At 39.6% G+C, this 20,694-nt stretch overlaps 1 protein-coding gene and 1 long non-coding RNA gene across 6 annotated transcripts in view; both read right to left on the bottom strand.

Annotated features, from left to right (window-relative positions):
• Window positions 1–20,694, bottom strand: part of PPA2 (inorganic pyrophosphatase 2) — a 38,845-nt gene that overhangs the window by 11,994 nt on the left and 6,157 nt on the right. Inside the window, exons 4-7 of one of the 4 annotated variants that reach the window (XM_075500668.1) lie at window positions 14,229–14,282; window positions 11,590–11,709; window positions 9,116–9,202; window positions 7,684–7,810 (exon numbers count right to left, since the gene is read on the bottom strand). In XM_075500668.1, the coding sequence (XP_075356783.1) occupies window positions 7,684–7,810; window positions 9,116–9,202; window positions 11,590–11,709; window positions 14,229–14,282 (388 nt within the window). The remainder of the gene's footprint in view (window positions 1–7,683; window positions 7,811–9,115; window positions 9,203–11,589; window positions 11,710–14,228; window positions 14,283–20,694) is intronic. The other 3 variants (XM_075500665.1, XM_075500666.1, XM_075500667.1) reach the window with 3 other exon arrangements.
• Window positions 20–7,672, bottom strand: LOC142409318 (uncharacterized). Of its 2 annotated transcripts, none has more exons than XR_012775571.1 (3): window positions 6,428–7,672; window positions 5,363–5,496; window positions 20–1,370 (listed from the first exon to the last, which is right to left on the bottom strand). It is a non-coding gene; the product is annotated as an uncharacterized LOC142409318 (long non-coding RNA). The 2 variants fall into 2 exon arrangements; XR_012775570.1 differs by having other exon boundaries at window positions 6,418–7,672.

A 20,694-nucleotide genomic window follows, 5' to 3' on the forward strand; every position in this document is an offset into this window, starting at 1 on the left:
GGTTAAAAAGAAAAAAAAAATGGAAAAGGACTTGTGATTTTTACTCACTATTTTTGTAACTTTCATTTTTTAAAGTCTCATAAAGGATCTGCAAGCAATTTGATTTCACTGAGCACTTTCAAAGTCATTGGGGAACTTCACTTTATTACATTAGCTGCCCATAGTTGATAAATTACAATTTCACAACCACACTAAACAGGTAAGCCAGTTGCCTCCTGCCCTTCATTAATTAAGACCCAAAGGGACAATGAATAAAAGGACCACACTTGTGACAGGAGAGGACAAAAATTCCATATTTATAGGCTTTCATCTTAGTAGGTACCTCTTGCAATACTTAGATTATTCAGTGAGGTTTTTTTTCCCCCAGCAACTGCAGGGACTACAGGCATTTTTTGATAATGAAAGAATAGCTAGTAAAAACAATTTCAACACATGGATTTTTAAACCAGCACCTCAAAACAAAATACAGGCTTGACTTCTCCAAGTTATATTAAAGGCATTCCTCTGCTCACATTACTTCCAAATTCAACCCATTAGATACAAGACAGATACATGCCAGGAGCCCTAAACACTAACTCTGCCGATAACCCTGTGACATCTGCATACTCACAGTGATAAGCCAATTCTACCTTTACCTCTATAATCCTACCATGCAAAGATGGAACAGGACACAGAGAGGAATGCATGCCATTTGCAGGACACCTCTGGGAGGCAGAGATGAACATTGCCCCAGTGGGTACAGAGAGATCAAACAGTCACACAGTAATTCTGCTTGAGGGCTATACTGCTATAGCAAAGATGCAATTCATGATCTTAAACGTTTACTTCTGCTGTGCATATCAATTTTTACCGAGTTGTCCTGTGAGACATCTGTCATCAGATGTCATCTGTCATCACTCCTATCACTTGCAATAAGGTGGTCCTATCAGTCCCTTGGCAAATTAACTCTCTGGCAATATCTTTATATGGAAAAGCCTTCAATACAATTTTAATTTATTTTGATACAATAAAGGATTTTGTCCTTTCCGGAAACCAAGTACTTTTTGTAGCTGGTGTAATCCTTTTCTTTCCATCTATTTCCTTCCTACAGTCACTTCTGATGGAAATGGGAGCTGACTTTTTATTGCTGTCCTTTGCACACAGTCTTCCAGCAATTTCACAACATCACTCTGCCCAGGCCACCTTCCATGGTGTTATTCTCCTCCAGTGTTTTGCAAGTCACTTGCTCCTTTCTCCCTTCCTAATTCCCCTCTTGTTCTCTCTCCCTACTGCTGGGCTACTTCATTCTCTTCTCCCATAGATATGCCTCACTCACTGACACCTCCTGGTTGGCACCAATTCCTGATGGATACTTTTCTGTTTATCGAGCGCTATAAAACAGATTTTCAGAGTTGTTTAGTCCACAGAATTGACACCTAGTCATGTGCTTTCCATCTTTAAGTGCCTAAATGACTTTTTAAAATCTAGTCTGTGAACCTGAACAAAGACATTCAGGTATTTCTAAAGAGAACAGTAAGAGAAGGGAAAAAGTATTGTGCTACAGACCATTCAATTCTCTGTAGACCAAGAGAGATGACATGTGGACTGAACTGTGAGACCAAACCTATGTGAGAAGATATGCTGAGTGTTCGTAGGCATCTGATAGATGCCACACCCGAATTCCACTGGATCACACACTACCCAAAGAATAAAACATAAAACTTTGAAGAACCCTATGTAAATTTTTGCTTCTGCACGCACTTAATAGGGCTACGTGTTTATGGACTCGGAGTAAAACAAATTTTGAACTTGGCTGCTGGCCATCTGCCTGTAAAAGATTAGGGAGTTTCACTGGCAGAATCCCAGAAAAAAGCAAGGGCACATAAGGCTGTGCTAGAAGCAGGTCTTCTAGCTCGAATACATGTTTAAGAGCACAAGAAGCCTTTCACTGGGGTGGGTGGGACCAACCAAGAAGGAATGATTTAAGAAGAGGGTGGGGTCTTGGCCGGAGGCAAGATGCTTCATTTGGGCACTAATAAAACTGCAGCTCCAATTCAAATTGGTTTCAGGGCTCCAGTGTATCATCCTGTTCTCTCCAAGCAAGGGAGCATCCCTCCTCCTATCTTGAGCCCTTGTCATCTCCTCCTCTTGCGAGGTTTGAACTCACAATTTCTAGTACTTGTTGAAGAGACAGTATCTCCTCAAGTCTATAAAGCAAACCAGACTGCTGCAGCGATTTCCTTGGCTCCCAGCAGTGCATGAACTCCTGATCTCCATCTCCAGACACTGCTTAAATTGAAGCATACTTTCTCAGACTGCTGCTCCTTTTTTCTGGTGCCTGTTCCAGCAAACTTCTCTCCTAACTCCGCTTCTCCATTCCTCCTACTTGGTTATTTGCCACCTATTCCCATAAAGACTGTTCATCAAAAGTGCTTTACTGTCTACTAACTGACACTTGGGCCCTTCCCCATTTGTTGTTCCTTATTTATAGGCTTTCTTTCTATTTCTTTAAAGGACTCAAATACTAGAATAGGCTTTGGGGCAGGCTTTCATTACCTCCTTAAGACAGGGATGACCATCTTCATGGATAGAATCATCTCTCACTTTCACTCTCTCTCTACTGGAAAATACCTTGCCTAGGTAAAATGACTACACAGAATCAGGCTACCACATTACATGGCCCCTAAAGTACTAGCTGCTGTATTCTGTTTTTGAGAACTTAGTAAGGGGGACAGTGGTTGCTTTTATTTCCTTGGTTCCTTGCAAGTTATCCTCCTTCATCCCCATGCTTCACTTCACTGTTCTTTATTATGAAGGACAGCTACTGAGCACCAAATGAAGCTTATATGATTGAAGAAAAAAAAAAAAAAAACAAAACAACAACCAAAACATCTGTATTATAATGGCAGTTGGTGGCAAGCAGCAGGAAAAAGTGCAACAGTGCAACAACAAAAAAAATCGATCCCATTGCTGTGGAGTCAGCACATAGCACAAAATATAAGGAAAACAGCAGCTTTCACACCACTCAACAGCCACCTCTACAGTTCATTAAAAGGTGCCATAGAAAAGCTTGAAAAGACAGCTTGTCCTCCACTTTGAAATCCAAACAGCATCTTTGGGGTATCAGGGGGAGGAGGAAAAAAATATACTCAGAAAACAAAAGAGTAAGCAAAGAAAGTGAACAGAAAAGATCATGATAAGCAGTGCAGTGATTTACTGCACTAGTATCTATAGAAGCTAGCTGCATATTATGATAAAAAATGCCAAAACCCCTTAGATGTCTTTTCTGCAGCAGGCACTGTTAAGACACTTTTTTCTGACCCTGACTGCTTACCTTCCCTTAGAGCTATGTACTCACACTCATGTCAAAAGGGGCTGAGCAAGTACGGGATTAGCAGGCATGTAGCTGGCCTAACGTGGTTTCATCTCTGCAAGCAAGCCCTGCTCAGAGTGACAGAGCAGAAAGGTCAGGCTCTTGCAGGTACATTATCAGCACGTACCCACGGGGCTCTAGACAGTAATTTCTTTATACTGCCTACATACAACCATAGGTCTCATTTTTCTGGGCACCGAAGTTAAGCACCAAGAGTTAAAAAGAGATGGCTAATCACATTAAGGGTTGCAGTTTAGTCTCAATACGGAAAATCTCTAGAGGCTGGCACAAACAACTACTGCTAGCTCTCTGTCAAGGGAGTGAGCCAATGCAAACGCAGATCCCAGTTCTATCTGGCTTTACAAAAGAGAGCAACAAAAGCATTTGTACAAAACTACCATTTTTAGTACAACAGATGCTGCTTCTTGCAAGCAAAGCTAAAACAACATGCTTGCAGCAAGCTTTCTAAACAAGGGCTGTGGGAAGAGGACATATGTTTTTAATAACATCTTATAAACATTTACAGGAAGCAGCAGCTACATTCCATATAAAGGCATTTGGTGTATTTTGTGCAGCATGGTGAGGGGGTAGGAGGGGAGCCTCAGTACAGATAATTAATTTCTTTATATTGAATGCTTACACAAATCCACAACAAAGGTCTTCAGGGCCTCTGCTGCTTCTCTGCTTATAAATACACTCACATGCAAGGGTCTGTAACAATATATGGTACAAAGTATGCAATATGCTTTGCTTTTGCCATTTAGGGTTTGATCACTTAACTCAAAAAGTCAATCTTGAGTTGCACATTGGAAAAGAAGCATGGCAACATAGCACAGTTAACTACACCAGTGCCAGCAAATGGTAGCGCAACAAAGCCAGCAGACATCACCAACTGCTGTTGAATATATCCAGGCATCTTTCCAGTGAGCAATAGCAAAAAAATGGCTGCTAAGATTCCAGGCTGGTAAATCACCTCCAAAATGCCATCCAGCATACATGATTTGTCCAGTTTGCTCAGGGAAGGTAAAAATGACCTTTTGAGAGTCAGACTTTTCATAAGCTGCTTCAACCACACTTCCTGCTTCAACTGCCAGTGATTTTCAAAACCTCTTGTCCAACATGAAGATGCCATACACATTTAGACCAAATTACAGCACGAAAATATAGTTCATCCTTTCCGAGCCCAACCTTGTAAAGCACATCAGATATGTATGTGAATTCCAATATATTAAATTCAATCCAAATTACAAGATAAGCAGACAAGCAGCCTTTCCACTCCAAGAATTTCCTTCTTCTCCTGGCTAGTATTTTACAAAAAACGAACAAACAAAAAGCAACAACAACAAAAGCAGCCAGACCTATTACACCCCCAAGATTCAGTGTTTCAGTGTGCAGGGAGGTTTTAGGCCCTTTCCCAGCCTTGCTGGGTCTGAAGTTGCTTTGGTGGTCCGCTAATGGCCATCTGCCTAGCAACTGCCTGAGCAGAAACACAACACAGTGGTTTTCAGGTAGCCACAAAGATGGACCATATTGAAATAGATAAATCTGAAGATGTCCAGTTTTAGTCTAAAAGAAACTTTCTCATACAGATATCTGCATCTGACATACAGCTTGTATTTGGAGTGAGATAGTCTGCATGCCCACCAGTATTAAGTGCTATAATTCCAAACAGATTACCTTCCAAAAAGACACTAAGCCCCTGCTACTCCCACTGATAACACAGTTCCCACTTGAATAGGTGCTAAACATTGCTTATCATTCCTGGGTATTGTCACTATAAACCAGAGTTTCTCATTGCTCTGTGTGAAAGAGTTTTAGTCAGGGTTTCCAATTTAAACCAGTATTTATCAATAAATGCCTGCAGGACACAGTACAGTGGAGTGCTATTAATAAACAATGAGAACAGCTCAGAAGCTGGGACTGCTCGGTTTTAAGTTCTGTGAAGTCTCAGAAAAATCAACTGCACTTATGAGAAAGATCACAATCCCAGAAGGAGAATATACAGAGTACCTGGGGTGTGCTTAAAGCAGCAAGAGGAGTTAACACACTGCGCGGGCTCAGGATGGGGTTTGCAAGTAATCACCTCTCTGGTGTCTTGGAATTATCTTTTCCAAATGTTCACTGGGGGCTGTGCACATACTGAGCTGAAAGCAAATGTGATGATTCTCAGTCCAATTCGAAATGTTTAGCAAATGATACAAAAGTGACTGGACAGACTTAGAAGGTAACACTTAGCCTCATCTTTCCCTAGGAGGCCACCACCGTAACACAGCAGTACATCAATTACTGAGGGAGATACCAGTTTTATCTGTAGCCGCTATCCCTTTATGCTGAAATTAACTTCTTTGGGAAGGGGGAAAAACAAGTATAAAAGGACATATTGTACTGCCTACTCCAACAGATTTGTTTGTTTTCAGACTGAAGAAGGATTGCTGTTAAACATTGCAAGCTAGTCATGTTTTGTGAAAGCAGATGGGGGCTTTTTTTTTTTCCTTTTTCTTTCCTTTTGTAAATCCTGGACTGCAACTCCAATCCCAAAGGGAAATCATATTAAACTGGATAAATATTTCTGCACTTCTCTGAACCTCAGAAGTACAGTTCTCTTCTTCAAGTTTTGCACCTATTCTCCGATAAGAAAGGATACACACAGGAATCAACTACAGGCAATGGCCTGCCCATTCCCCCTCCCCCCCCCCCCTTTTTTTTTTTTAAACAAGACTAAAACTCTTACTCCCCTCTGAAACCAATTAAAGCTGTAACACAGCTGACAAATCAGTCATTATCTGAAAAAAAACCAAAACAAAAGGCTTTCAAATAGAGCTACTTAACCCAGTGGCATAAACTGTCCCAGTTTTGCCCCTACTTAGTGGACTCCTTTTAAGTTCTCTCACCCACTTTTTTGATTAAACTCTCTCAGAAATTGTTAAGGAAAAAAGGTAAGAGTTAAACAGAACAGTGTATAGAAATAAAGTGCTAATTACTTGTCTTTTAACTACTGACACTTATATCACATTTCACTGCATATAATAGAGAGGCTTAAATTGATACTAACGTTAACAGCAAACTATGACTTACTATTTCCTTAAACTGAACTCCTTAATCTCTAACTGTCAAAGTAGTTAGAGAGTCATAAACACTATGTAGTAATTCATCTGCCCAATGATTTTAATCAGCATCAACCCAAGAGTTTCCTTTTCCTCATTTCCTCTTCTCCCCTTCTGTCCCCACAAGCCAAGTATTCTCCATGTGAAAGCAACCTGCAAGAAAACTGAGAATGAAGGGCCAGTCCAGTGATACACTTACTTCACATTCAGAAACCAGGAAAAAGCCTCAATAGCCAAGAAACAGAATTCCTTAAAAAGCTACTGGATAGCCCTATTCCTACAGAAAGGCCACTCTGTGCCTTGGTGCTCCCTACCAACAAAGAGCAGCCTCTGATCGTACATACCTGATAGTATATATGGTTTTTGGTCTCATAACAATCACTAACTTTTAGACAAACCTCCTCACTTAATTCTCATGATTCCCAGTAACATTGCATTTGAGGAAGCGAACCTCCATTTATCCAGAGAAAAGCTGCACTTTACCTGTGCTGTAAAAACCTAACTCCCTGCAGTTTTAACACATCTATATCATCTTCTTATCGAACAGTCTGCAAGCAGGATTACATCTCACATGCTATTCACATAGACACATTTTAGTACTTGAATTCCATTTGAATACCAGAACCATGGTCACAAAGAGGACAAGCCTGGACAGGACATTTCCCCCTGCACAGCTAGTCATCAAAGCTGATATTAGGGTGAGCTGCATTAGCAGTTTACTTTGTAACTTTTCAAGCTAAAAGGTGAAACTTGATCATTCATACTAGTCAACAAACCCTGGAAGTAACCCAGTTACAAGTGACAAAACATTGGAAACGTACAGCCCTTTTACAGAATGCAACACAATGCCTGCAAATATAAAAGGAACAAACACTTTCGACAAGGAAAATAAACGTGCTATATAATCTGAGTAGGTAAATATGCACTATTACAGAGGAGATAAGCCTGTAATTTTAAGAGGTCACTTTCTAAGGCAGTTGCGTTTCAGAAGTCAAAAGAGACTTTCTGCATGACAGGTCCTCTTGAAAATCCAAGTGAACCTTGTCAAAAGCTTAGTGTGAAAGCACATATGCCCTCCTTGAAGGAAGCACAGGATTTAAACAACAACAAAAAAGTCTTGCCTTTCTGCTGTCTGCCTCTTCTTGTCCTGGGTGGCCTAAACTCAGGTACCACTCTACTGTGCAAGTTGCTGACATAACTTGCATTAAGAAAGATACAAATACTTGCCATGGATTTTCTGAGCTTCTGGGTCATCCACACTGATGGCAATTATCTTCCAATCTGTCTCTCCTTCATCAACAAGAGCTAAAACACCCAAGACCTTCACCTGAACAATCTCACCAGAAGAACGAATCTGAAACGGAACATAATCTCACAGAGATTTGGGAAACACTACGTAAAATTTCTCTTTTACCTTACAGACAAAATAGTTATTACATTTTTGACCAGCAGCTAACAGAATAGCAAGACAGATCTGTAAACCCAGTACATATCTATTTAACACTACTAGCCTTTCTCCCACCATTGTTATTCTTCAACCCTCAGTTCTCCAGTCAGCATTTAAGTAGACAACACAAGCTAGAACATTTCTCCTTCTCTTCTACTTACTTCCCCCACACCTTCTTGATCTTCACCCCAAACTGCAAGTTGAAAGTAACTCATATTCATTTTTTAACTCCTTCCTGCCTCTCGACTCTCTACTTTCTCAACTCTTGGTCTTAATCTATCTCTTGCTGTTGCTTCCTCTAGACTCCAATATACACATATAAACGTACACCCCTTCCCCAGAAATATCAGCACAACTCTTTTTTGCATTTTCTTGGGAACCTTCTCCCTACCAGATAATGTTACCTTTATAACTCTTTCTGGATCCCTTGAAATTCAGCTTTAGGTTCCTTTCCTCAAATAAAGCCACCTTAACTGAGGTCACCAATTAAATTTCTCCTTATGTAAAATATCCCAAGAGATCCGTCTTCCAAACTCATCTGTTTCACAACCCCATCTTTGATACCAAGGAGGATTGCTCCATTCTTTGCTGCCTCCAGATATATGTAGAATTTTCTTTCAGTGAAACCTTTCCCTTATACCTACTAATGGTGTTTGCTGTACCTCTTTTTCATCCACCCACTCCAAATCTCTTAACTTTGCAACACTGCAACAGGTTCCTGTCTTCTTCTCTAGAGAAGAGGGATCTACTTCTGTTTGCACCCATGAGAAAACTCAAACCTACCTCCTTTGTGGGTCTGACCTTGTAAATTTATGTGCATGCCACTGCCATACTTCCTCATCTTTCAGAAACCTATTCCTAGCTCCAGTACTGCTAACAGGGGAAAAAGAAAGAAAACTTTTCCTTTCCCAAAAATCTTAACCCCCTCCTTCTTCACCCAAAACTCACTGTCCAGCCAAAGAACTTCAGGGTGGTGTTCTCTTATTTTCCCTTTTATCCAGTACACAGACTTTACCAAATCCTGCTTTTTTTCTGCTTTTTAAAAATCCACCATTTCCTTACCTATTCCCTCCTCAGATCCTCTATTCATACTGTTGTCATCCCCTGAGACTATTACTGGTTTTACTTGTTTTCCATCTGCCCTTCTCTTCCAAAAGTTGTTACCAATTAAATTAACCTTCATAAATTAAATTAATCCTGATAAAGACAAACCTTTGAACCTATTTCACAAACGTCAATAGGATCATTATCCCCACAGCATCCTGTAGTGTTATCTGTATGGTTTGGATCTTCCCAGGTCTGTCAAAGGAAAGAGAATTACCAGTTACCAGCTAATCTGAAATTACAATTCGTCTAACCAATAAATTACTAAGATTAATAAAAACACCAATAAAAACATCAGCTTTCTGAGAACAGTCTTGCTGAATGGGAAAAGAAAACAAACAAACAAACAGCCAATGGACTGACATTGAGTAACTCATCCTCATATGCAGGACAAGTAACATGAATATTACTGAGGACATAGTAACAAAAGTATTAACTGTATCCGTGACTCAACAGACACACTTACTCAAATTGCAGTGATTAAGGCATCAGAGGACCCTGAATATGTATTTTTCTGGTTACTAGTGGTTATGGGATTAAGCTAGAACATCCTACAATCACAGTCTTATTATACTCTTTAAATACCATGGCACTAACATAAGTTGCTTTCAAAAACATCTAGACTTTGAGCTAACCAAGCTCCTAGATATGGCTTTATCAGCACCCAACTAGCTTTTTAAATTTTTTAGATTTAGGTATGAAACATTTCTGAGAATTTTGAGATGCGTACATTCCCAAGAACAGCCAGCAGCTTAAGACCAAAGAAGCTTCTCCGGGAGGCAAGTTCAAATCCCTGCTCTGTGCTCTGTACAAGCAAGGAATCATAGCCAAGTTATACTAAATTAATTACCAGACCAGTACTTATTTTGTCTCTTACTGGCTAGTAATGAGTAACTCATTCTAAAGTTGAGAAGTTTTCCTGATAGAATTTTGAGTCCAATGAAGTTTTGTTGAAAAGGTGTTAGAAAACGTTTCTTCCAAGGAGCTATACTGTTACCTCCTGCTGTCCACAGTCAAACCTCCACCTCAAACTTGTTTGAGAACTTGACTGATACTAAAAGGCAAAACTGTGAAAAGCAAATGCTCAGGTGTTTAGGTAGCAGAATCATTACCAAAAAATTGCTGAAGTGGAGTCAAGAGAGAATTTCAGCTTAAAACTTATTTTTTCCAATACTCTTCCAAAGCGCTTTTTATTTAAGGCTGCATTATACCGGTACTATTCTCCTGCCCAGCTGCACCCCTCCACCCATAGGTTAGAAGGAAAGCTCACTAGGATGGTATTGTCCTCTGCACAGTACAGCAGCTCCTGCAATAATGATAGTCCTACCATCATTTTTCTACTCTGTTCCACAGCATAAAACAGCAGCCACAGATACGTGTCTTTAAGCCATATACTAGGGCTGAACTTCTGGCAACTGCTGATCCTGATGAAAAGTCCTCTTGTGATTATGGAGACACCGAATCAGATTTTGTTTGTTACAACTGCCAGTAGGAATCTGGAGTATCATCTGGACTTCAACAATTGGAGATGTAACGATCCAACTGGTATTTTAAAGTTATTACAGAAAATAAAAATTACAATTATCGCCTGCCCTCTCTGACTCACAAGGTAACAAGGGGAGCTGAACATTTCTCCTGGGGAAAGTGTCATCAGTCCAAAATAACGCACTTTGTGCAGGAAAATATTCAAATGTTTAATTTTGGCTTTGTACCAAGGCACACACAAATTTCCAAACATTAAACGGAATTGCTGGTTCCCAACTATACCTACTTGGAAACTTTGTCTACTGAGACTGCTGACTGGATAAGAACTTCATTGCTATACTCCAGCACCTGCCTGGTATCTCCTCTTCAAGAATCAAACATATAAGCAGATTTTCAGGAGTAAACGTTCATTGCTTATGCAGTTAAGTGTAAAGAAAATAAATTACTCTTTTCTAGCTCCATCATGTTCTTCAGTATTAATTTAACTCCAATGTGTTATTCACAGAACTGAAAAAAGTTTAAAACCTTTCATTATGCTCAAAATTTCAGCCATTAGTTGGGCTTTTTCAAGGCTCAAAGTTTTGAATGTGTCATAACCAGTAAAGTCTCACAGTTCAGAGAAAAGTTAAAAGGCAGTAGAGGTTTAATCTAAAAAAGAACAGCCCTTGTGTTCCTCTTTGTTAAAGGTATTAGGAAATCCCAATTAAAATTTATGCTGTAATACATGACAATCCTAAATTAGTTTTTAAAACAATGTCTTGTTTAAGCAGAAAAGGGCTACTTGACAAAGTATTCTTGAATGGCAGACCATGACAGTTTAATTCTGTCACTACAGTACAGACACGCAGACTAAAGATTCGAGATTTCTTGATCATTTAACTCCTTCCTGAAACACAGCACATATTTACACCCACACCCAAATTCTGATCAAAATTTATGGACACAATAAAGCCCAACATTAAAAAAATCCTAATTTACAAATGTATCAAAGAGAAATATCCCTCTTGCAACTGATCTGCATTCAGGCAGTACCCAAGATTTACAAGGCAATTTACACAGAAGACAGAAAACTTTCACCATTATAACAAAAATGTTACCTGTGGGAGGGCACCATAATTCCATATATAACCCTTGTGAGGAAAGATATTTGCCACATATCGAAGCTTGCCTTTCTTTATATCTTGTTTAATGGGATTCAACGGCTCCTCAGTGGCAATCTAAGCAGATTGAGAGAGAGAGAGAGAGAGAGAGAGAGAGAGAGAGAGAGAGAGAGAGGTGTAACATGGAAAGCAATTCATTCTGTACCCAACCAGTTAGAAAGCTCCATCTGGGAGCAGAGCATGTGCTTGTGGTTTGAGAAGTATTAAAAGTACGATGGCCTCACTCTAAATCTCAAGGGTCATGTTCAAAAAGCAGCTTATTAAGGTTTTAAATAACATTATGAAGTATGCAAGAAAAAAAATGAATGTAAAAGAGAAAGTCATAAATTTATAAGGAGACTGTCATGGTCAAACATAAATACTGAAAAGAACTTAGGTCAGAAGCTCTTGCACTTTATAGTACAACAGACACACAAATGGTGGCACAAGCTCTTCAGGCTTTGACAGCAACAGGGGAAATGTTTCATATCTTCTTCTCACCCCCTGTTCATTGCTCTCCTATTGCATACATACCTTCTCTCCATCACCTCTCAGCATACAAATTCTTTTTAGTAAGGGCAAGTTCTGCATAGTCACCAAATGCCAACTTCACGCAAATTTGGAACAAGTTAAGCTAGCATTAGAAGAAGGCATTCTTATTCCCAGAGAAGCACTCACAGAAGGACTGAAGTAATTAAAGCTGAACAGTTTATTATTGTCATCACCCTCCCCAAAACCTCAAATACAAACCCACTGCCGTATAAGTTACCTACCACGCATCAACTAATTCACTGTAACCGTCCTTTTGACACTCCACACCACAACCCAATCCATGTTAGCTTGACTCTTGCTTACAAACATTCCTCTGAATGGCATCACAGTTGTTACAGGCTATGAGCACACACTGGCTCAGGTGGTACACAGCTTGCGTCCATAAGCATACAGCCCTTAGTCCATATTCATTTTATAACATCCTTGTAATTTACCTGAAGCACCACCACCAAAGCCATCCCAAAGGAATTCCACCTTTTTGAACCACGCCAAACTTAATAGCATGCACTTATTCCACAAGTAAACCTTCCCCAAGAGCTGAGATCAAGGTTCACACATTTTTCACACTTGATTCTACCTGCTTCTGGTCATAACTTAACAGTGAAGACCTCAAATATGCCACCTGGAACTTTGACAAAAGTGGAGCTTAGCAATGCTTTTTCTTGATGTAAACTGGGACAAAGAGGAGTAACTGACAACAGCAGACAAAAGTCTTGTGAAAAGCACCTTCAGGAAAATCAAGGGAAGAACAACAGAAATAAAACAAACTGATGAGCAGGAGATCTGGCACTGGGGATGTGACAGTGGGAAACATTCATCCTAAGGGAAGGTTTAATTTCCTACAATCTCCATTCCACGTGAGGGAATCTCAGCATGGAGATGTAGACAAGACCTCGTATTAGCACCTTACCACAGTCTGGACCGAAGGACTGCCAAGACACAATGGCAAGGCAAGACAACTGCCTTAACTATTAATGCAGGAAAATTCAAGTATATTAAAAGTTATAGATTAGAGAACTACGTCTGGTCTCCTCTATCAAGCCAGAAAAGTCTAAACCCACTGATTTCTGAACCTAACAGAGCAGCAAAATTTTCTACTCTTGACACAATGTGCCGAGAGAAGGGGACAGAGAGCAACCTGAGCTTTACACAAAGAGTTCAAATAGCGTTGTCAAAGGGAAACTCTGCAAAAGAGAACTCAACTTCCACAATAGATCATCATCTTAAAATACGAGGTAAATATGCAAGGTAACCCTGCTTGTAGAACAACTACTGTAGTGGTAAACACAGTTCAAATGATTTTCCAGCATCAGGAAAACAAGAAAACAAAATTCTGAAATAACAGGCTGAACAGGCTGGGGAGTTTTTTTGGTGTTATTTTTAATAATCAAAATAGTTAACAGCTCAACCACAAACTTCCTTAAAAGCATCCAGGAAGCATCCCTAGAATTAATACAAATCCTGGTGAGATCTGTTGTTTCACGAACACTACAGATGAAGCATTACTCAGCTTCTATATTGCAACTGCAGAGGAACAACCCACTAGGCTCTACTTTTAAGATATCTCTGCAGGAGTAGATACTTTTAATCAGTGATGTCCCCAAGTATTTTTTTTTGTCACAAGGAAATGCTTTTTCATTTGCAACTCCATTTGTCAGGATTTGGTCTAGCACACTATACAGCGGAAGTGAGAGGAATTAAATCCTCCAAGTGGAATGCTCTACAAGCAAGCAAGAGCAAGACTAAATGTTGGACAACATCCTGCAAGGCTCTAGGACTCTGTTGCAGCTATGCTGCACTCTGCAGTCAGAGGGCTGTCAAGAAGCAGTGCTCACCAACAGAAGGGAAACAAGATTAGAACCTCAACACTTTATATAATCGCAAGGAAAGTGTCTGTATGCACAACTTCAGATTAATTTTTTAACAGAGAAAATTTTATGTGTACAGAGTAATCCACATTCAGATTAAACTCTGACTATTGAAAGCCACCATATTATCATAACTTTCATAAATACCTATACAATCAAGGTATTTTTCTTAACTACCTCCATTTTTGCATTCGTCCAACGAGGCACTTCTACAACCATATTAAACAGGACCTAAAACAAAGAACAATGGCAGAACTGAAAATAAAATCCACTTGGCAATTAGTATTTCACAATAAGACAAAATCTCTCCTCTGTATTCAGCAGCAACATACATTACATCTCTCTGTTCCAGCTGCTTTTACATTAAGTACAATTTGTTTAGTTCCACACAATGATACTCAACCTCCTTGGTTCATCCTTCCCCCACCCCACCCTTTTGAGAATATGAACAACTACAAGTAGTGGAAATCCACATGATGTTTTTTATTCCCGTATCATACTCTTCACAAAATGTTCAGAAAGTCCATGGAATGGTTTGCCACAAGGCAGTGGTTCAGTCGACTAGTCAGAGAGGACTGGACATTTGTATATGACACAGTTAGCTTCCCTCAAGCGCTGGAAAGGACAAAGTTTTGGGTTTTTTCCCCCTGAGGATTTTTTTCTTCAGACCCTCCCCTTTTGCCTCATTCATTTTTTTAAAAACCCACGCAAATGCAACAACCACTGATATTTCTGATTCTCAGTCAAATCTGGTTGAAGCGAGGCAGAATGAATCCAAAAGTGATGGCAGAGGACAGACATGGACACAGACACCTCACGTTTGCATTAGCCACCTTCCTAATAGAAAAAAAAAGTTAAAGTTGTTTTAAGAAAGGGGGTGAGGGGGGAATAAACCTAAAACATGTAAACTTTCATGCTTTTAGAAGAAAAATAAGTAATTTATGCCCTTCTTACTGAGGAGGTTAAAGTGACATTTTCCAAAGAGAAAAATTCTGTGTAACTGCTGTAAGGTTTCCTCCTCTGAGGCTGTCAGAGTTAAGCACTAACAAGGAGTAGAGTATTAATCGAAATGGGTAACTAGACCAAACCACCCAGCAATGTCTACAACCTATTTTCTCCTAGATTACTAAAATAACCCCAAAATATCACATTGCCTGAGACACCTCTTCATAGCCAAAGAAAACTCGCATTGGTATTAAAAATCACAACAGTGCAGGAAGGACAAAATATGTTTTCGCAGAAATTTGTAGGGGAAAAAATATAAAGTTAAACCAAATGAAGACTTGCACTGACTAACTACACTGCAATTAGGCTCCAGTGGACTCCTAAATATTTGTATTTTTTCTCCTTGTATCCTGCAGCTGCAACAAACAATTACCATTACCAGGGTCAATACCACAGTCTGATTAAAATAATTCCAATGGTTCTATGATCTTCTCCTCCCAAACAAACCTGGAAGGTGGAAAGCAAGAAAGCAAAGGAAAATCCCAACTGTCACCCAGTGTTTCTCTCACGAGACCACAAGCTATGCACAACCCTGACAGCAAATTCCCAGTAAATTTAAATTAAATTTGCCATCCATAAGTACTGTGCCCAGCATGTCAAATGGAATCACTTTTCCCCAATCAGGTCATACCCAAATAAAACAAGGAAGGAGAAAAAAAAAAAAAAGGGAAAAATAAAAGGACAAAGGTGCTTCAGATCAGTTTCATAAAGTACACCTTATGTATATAAGAACGGTTGAAACAGAGAAGTAATCAGAAAGAGAGCTCAAAGATGTCAACACTAAGGAAGCAAACAGAACAAAGTAATATACATGCAGCAGCAGGTAAGGGAAGGGTTGGAAGAGAGCCAAATAAAGTCTGCACATCCATCTGGGAAACACTTGGAAAAAAGAAATGCACAGCATGAAAGCCAGTGCTGACAAGAAACTCTTAGGGAACTGCTAAGCAGGTCAAAGAATTGTTCTGACTGGTAGCTACAGGCAGAAAACTTACAAACTACTCCTGGAATTATACACTATGTTTTCCCCTCTACCACAATCCTGTATTTTTGTTGTTTAGATGCCACTGTATGTTTTCCTGAACCATACAATGGCTTCAGCAGCCTGTAAATCTTGGTTTTGAGCTTTAATTGGTCAAGAGTTATTCCAGGTCTTCACCAAAACAATTCTCAGGGCTGGACAACAACTGGACTGAAATGAATACAATGCTGCTCTCAAAAACAAAAAAGTCACTTGGATTTAACTCAGCTCTAAGACCAGGCCTTCATAATTTGTGGTATCAGTCAAATGTGAATTGTCAACAGTCTTAAATGTGACAGCCTGACAGACTAATTTGTATGCAAAAAAATCCCCGAAAGTACTCTCTCTAATGCTAAGCTGCCACAAGCATTTACAAGAGATTAATAACTTCATGCAGTGCTTACATTTAAAAATAAAAAGTTTTATTTATAGGGCCATCACATTTTCACAGCAACGAGACAGGATTCACTCGTGTGGAAAGAAGAGCACATGCTAGATAGTTTGACAGATAGAAAGAGAGAAGTATACTCCTGGTTTTTTAGGGGTTTTTTCCTCCTCTTTCTTATCTTGTTTCCCTCCTTGCCTAAACATCACCCAGGAATTTTTCCATCACTCTTATTTTCCCAGACCAAGCACCTATTCCTTCTGACCACTTGAATGTTCTCCCCCATCCCCTCCTGCAAAACCCTCTCTGCCTCAGCTGCAAACAGAAATGCAAGTGTCAGACACCACCTGTCTTCACAGATTACCATCTGCATATACCATTCAGTGGTTAGTTTTGGATGATGAATGCATCTGGTAATTGATATTTTTATCTTTATTTTAAATCAGTAAAACAAAAAATTCCACCTCACCAAACCCCCAAGTGAGCACTTCTACCCCCTCAAGCAATGGTGAGATGGTTTCAACAGCCCATTTGACACATCTTCCATTGACAGAAAAAGAAAAAAGATGTCTCATGAAACGAAAACTATTGCTTTGGAAAGTTTAACATTTAACTGCCTTAGTATGACAGCAGTCAACTGCTCTGCCCTATGAAATCCCTGCTCACTGCAGCCAAGATTTAATCCAACTCTGCAAGCGCCTAATGCAGAAGGGACTCCACTTCATGACAGCAGACTGTACAACAGGCCAGATGGAGTAGTTCCTACAGGCTAGCCTCATGCCAGCTCTGCTGGCTGATGGTTTCTTCAGGACAGTATCCTGGAGCATGCAAGAAAAGAGGAGGAAGCAGTTTCCTAGATTCAGAAAAAGGGACAGAACCCATCTGCTAGGGGAAGTGACCTAACAGAGCCCAGAGGGACGTTCAACAAGGGGTATTACATAACTTGTTTGACTTTGGGTTAATGTGAACACAAGACAGACATTTGTACTTATGCTCTATTATACCTTGAAGAGGTGATGGGGGAAAAAAAAACCCACCATTTGCTCAACACAGAGAAGTCAAAAGTGCATGTCCTAATTCCTAAAACTGAATATTAAAATTGGCAGAAAATGGCATCAAAAGGAACAGCCACTATTTCTAAATGGTATCCCTTATTTCCTAAGAACTACATGCTACGTACATTACATGGGAACTCACATAGGATGTAAACAAATGTTTGCTTTATCGGGGTGCCTTCTTTAACACTGCTTGGCAACTTACTGCATTCCATTTCAGTTGAACATCATTTTTAATGTATCATGATACTGTTTTGGCTGAGACAAGCAAAAATCTCTCTTTCACACAGACAACAGGAACAGGTTTTTTTTTTTTAAAAAAAAGAAAACCACAGGAAGATAAAAAGATATACAAATATACTTCAACATATTCATACAGCAAGTGTTAAGAAAAGCAGGGAAAATACCGACTGTTGTACCTGGGTAAACTGTGAGTCAGCATTCTCTCCACTAAGACTGATGGCCAAAAATGACTGCTAGCTCTGGCTGTACAGATTCTTATAGAAGATAACTCATTTTGATCAGGGTTTGTTATTACAAACCTGAATATCACAGGAAGAAAAAAAAAATTAAGCACATTTCTGACACTATTTTAACAACCTACCCTTCTGGACTCCCATACACCCTTCTCAGAAACAGTTCTTCTTTACCTAACTTTCCCTTTCTTGTTCAACTATTTCCTTTTCCAGTCTTCTCAAGTCCCTTAGCTGGTGCATTTGAGGGCAGGGTTTTGCCCAAGGGTTGCAACACTTAATGCTTAACTCTGAAGGTTCAGCTAATTTGAAGCAGAAGTGGAGCAACCTATACACAGTGAGGAAAGTCACAAAACAAAAGAGATAGAGAGGAACAGAAACTCAGTATAATTTCATAAAATGAGAAACATCACCACTTTTTAAGGCCTGATTGCCATTCACCATCACCCTTGCGTGACAGGGAGAAGAGATATGCTAAAGCTTACAATTACTTTAGTTCTATAGTAGAGTGCTCAAAAAAAAAAAAAACAAAACACCACCACTCCACATCTGAAAGCATTAGAGGCAGCATTTGAGAGATACTGACCCTTCCTCACTGAGAAGCTCTGAGCTCACAAGACAGAGAGAAGAAAAAGCAGCTATCATTTCAATTTATTTTCTGTCTGCTCATTTGCAATCTTGCAGGGATTCTCATCAGCCATCAACTGAACATGGCAGCATGTACCTGAGGACTAACGAGAACAAAAAGGATGAGCTGCAGTCCAGCAGCAGTGTGAACAAAGGATGAAGTTTAAAAGAAGAAAAGAACAAAAAAAAGGGGGGGTAAAAAGGAGAAGGAAAATAAGGACTGTCATGAAATACAACCAGAAATAAATGGGGAGGGGCTTGCTTATAAAATGAGTACCCATGTTATAAGCATTCCCAATGTAACACTTGCCACAAGGTATTTGCCAATGAAAACAACAAACCAGATGCCAGCAACATCTGGAGACCAAATATACTGTATCTAAATGAGAAGTCAATGGAACTTTTCCAATATAAATTAACACGCTACATAGCAAAAAAGGAATGCAGTGCCCAGCATAAATGCAAAGTGCCTGCAGTCTCTTCATAGTGTACTTCCCTCACATTATAGTGAAAAGGGAATCACAAACACTATGTAAATTTTTACCCACAGGTATCCCAAAAGTGGTGTCAGACATACTCTCTGATAAACTAGTTACTGGACACGTTCACCTACAAAACTACTCAGTGTACAACCATGACATGAATGAAAATGAAACACTGACTTCCTCGAGTTTAAGGAACCATTCACTTAACTTCAAGTTAAGCTTGATCAAATCACTGATGCAACTTTCTCAGTAAACCAACTCTACTCCAGTAGATTTTAACTGGACCGCTGAGTGAAGATTTCTTCTATTCTCAATATTTGTTAATCTACAAGAACACAAAGCAAGGCTTACAGCTATTGGACACATCCATAGAAAAAGGCTGGGCAAGTTCAAGCATCACGATGAGAGCTTCACTGATAATCTAAAATTTGGAACAAACAAATCCCTGAACACACATAATGGACACACTACTGCCCAGGTTACATATACCGAAAAAATGTCTAACGTGACCGACCAAAGAAGGTTACAGAGGCTGTAGTTAAGACAGAATACAAAGTCAGTACAAAGTTTGCACCTGTTCTGCACAGGAAACAATGACAGCTTTTTCTTTCTTATGAAACATACCAACTTTATCATAAGATAACTCTGACACCAGTTTTGAACACTGTTCCAAGCATGGAACAGATGATCCTCTATCAGATCACCGATTCAGACTGCATGACCACTGTGAAGCCCTTATATCTCACCTGACTAGTTAATTTATCAGAAGTTTTTGCCTGACAGAAGGAATTCAACTGAAGTCCACAAGGGCACTCCAGCACTGTGCAACCCACAGGATGCAACAAAACAAAAGCTGTCTTGTTTCTTTCTTTCTTTTTTTTTTTTTTCCCCAAATGCTCTTGTGGGTGTCTGCAAGTTAGAGGACTATAATCTCTACATGCTTGGATAGATTCCTTACCAAGGCCAATATTTAAAATAAAACTTTGTATTCAAGAACACCTGGGTCCTCTGAATGAGATGACACGTGAATACTTTACCAAAAAACATACAATGACAAGTAGATTAGAAACCCTTTCACTACAGCAGGGAAGCAACATGTCACATTTGTCTTGAAAAGAAAACAATGACCTCTTCAAACCTTCTTCCTGCTAGACACGGAAGACCATATTCAACAATCACCCTCTGACAGTTTTGACTGTAACCACAGTGGGAACATCCACTCTTCCAGAGAGAGATGTGGAACTTTTGATATCTTTCACAGAGATTTACTTGGGCAGGAGTGGATTCCAAGTGCTTGCAATGCTTAAGACAAAGCAAAGGTTCAGACTGCAAGCTGGTAATAATTTTGAGACTGAAGCTGAATATGATTTCTTCCAGCATAGTTTCTCCCTCAAAATAACTTCTCTCTAGTCTTCAAACAGCCAAAAAACATCTGTGAAAGCAAAAAGATCAGTTGTCAACAGTGACTGCAAAGCTAAATTTAATTGAGATTTGGGAAGGTGTAAAATGTTGCAGGTAATAGCTGCACTACTGAGAACAGTTCATACAGGAACACCACAGCGTTTCCCTTAGAACTACAAGCCAAGACTGCAAAA

Source organism: Mycteria americana, chromosome 4, assembly GCF_035582795.1.
Source record: "Mycteria americana isolate JAX WOST 10 ecotype Jacksonville Zoo and Gardens chromosome 4, USCA_MyAme_1.0, whole genome shotgun sequence".
Classification (NCBI taxonomy): domain Eukaryota; kingdom Metazoa; phylum Chordata; class Aves; order Ciconiiformes; family Ciconiidae; genus Mycteria; species Mycteria americana.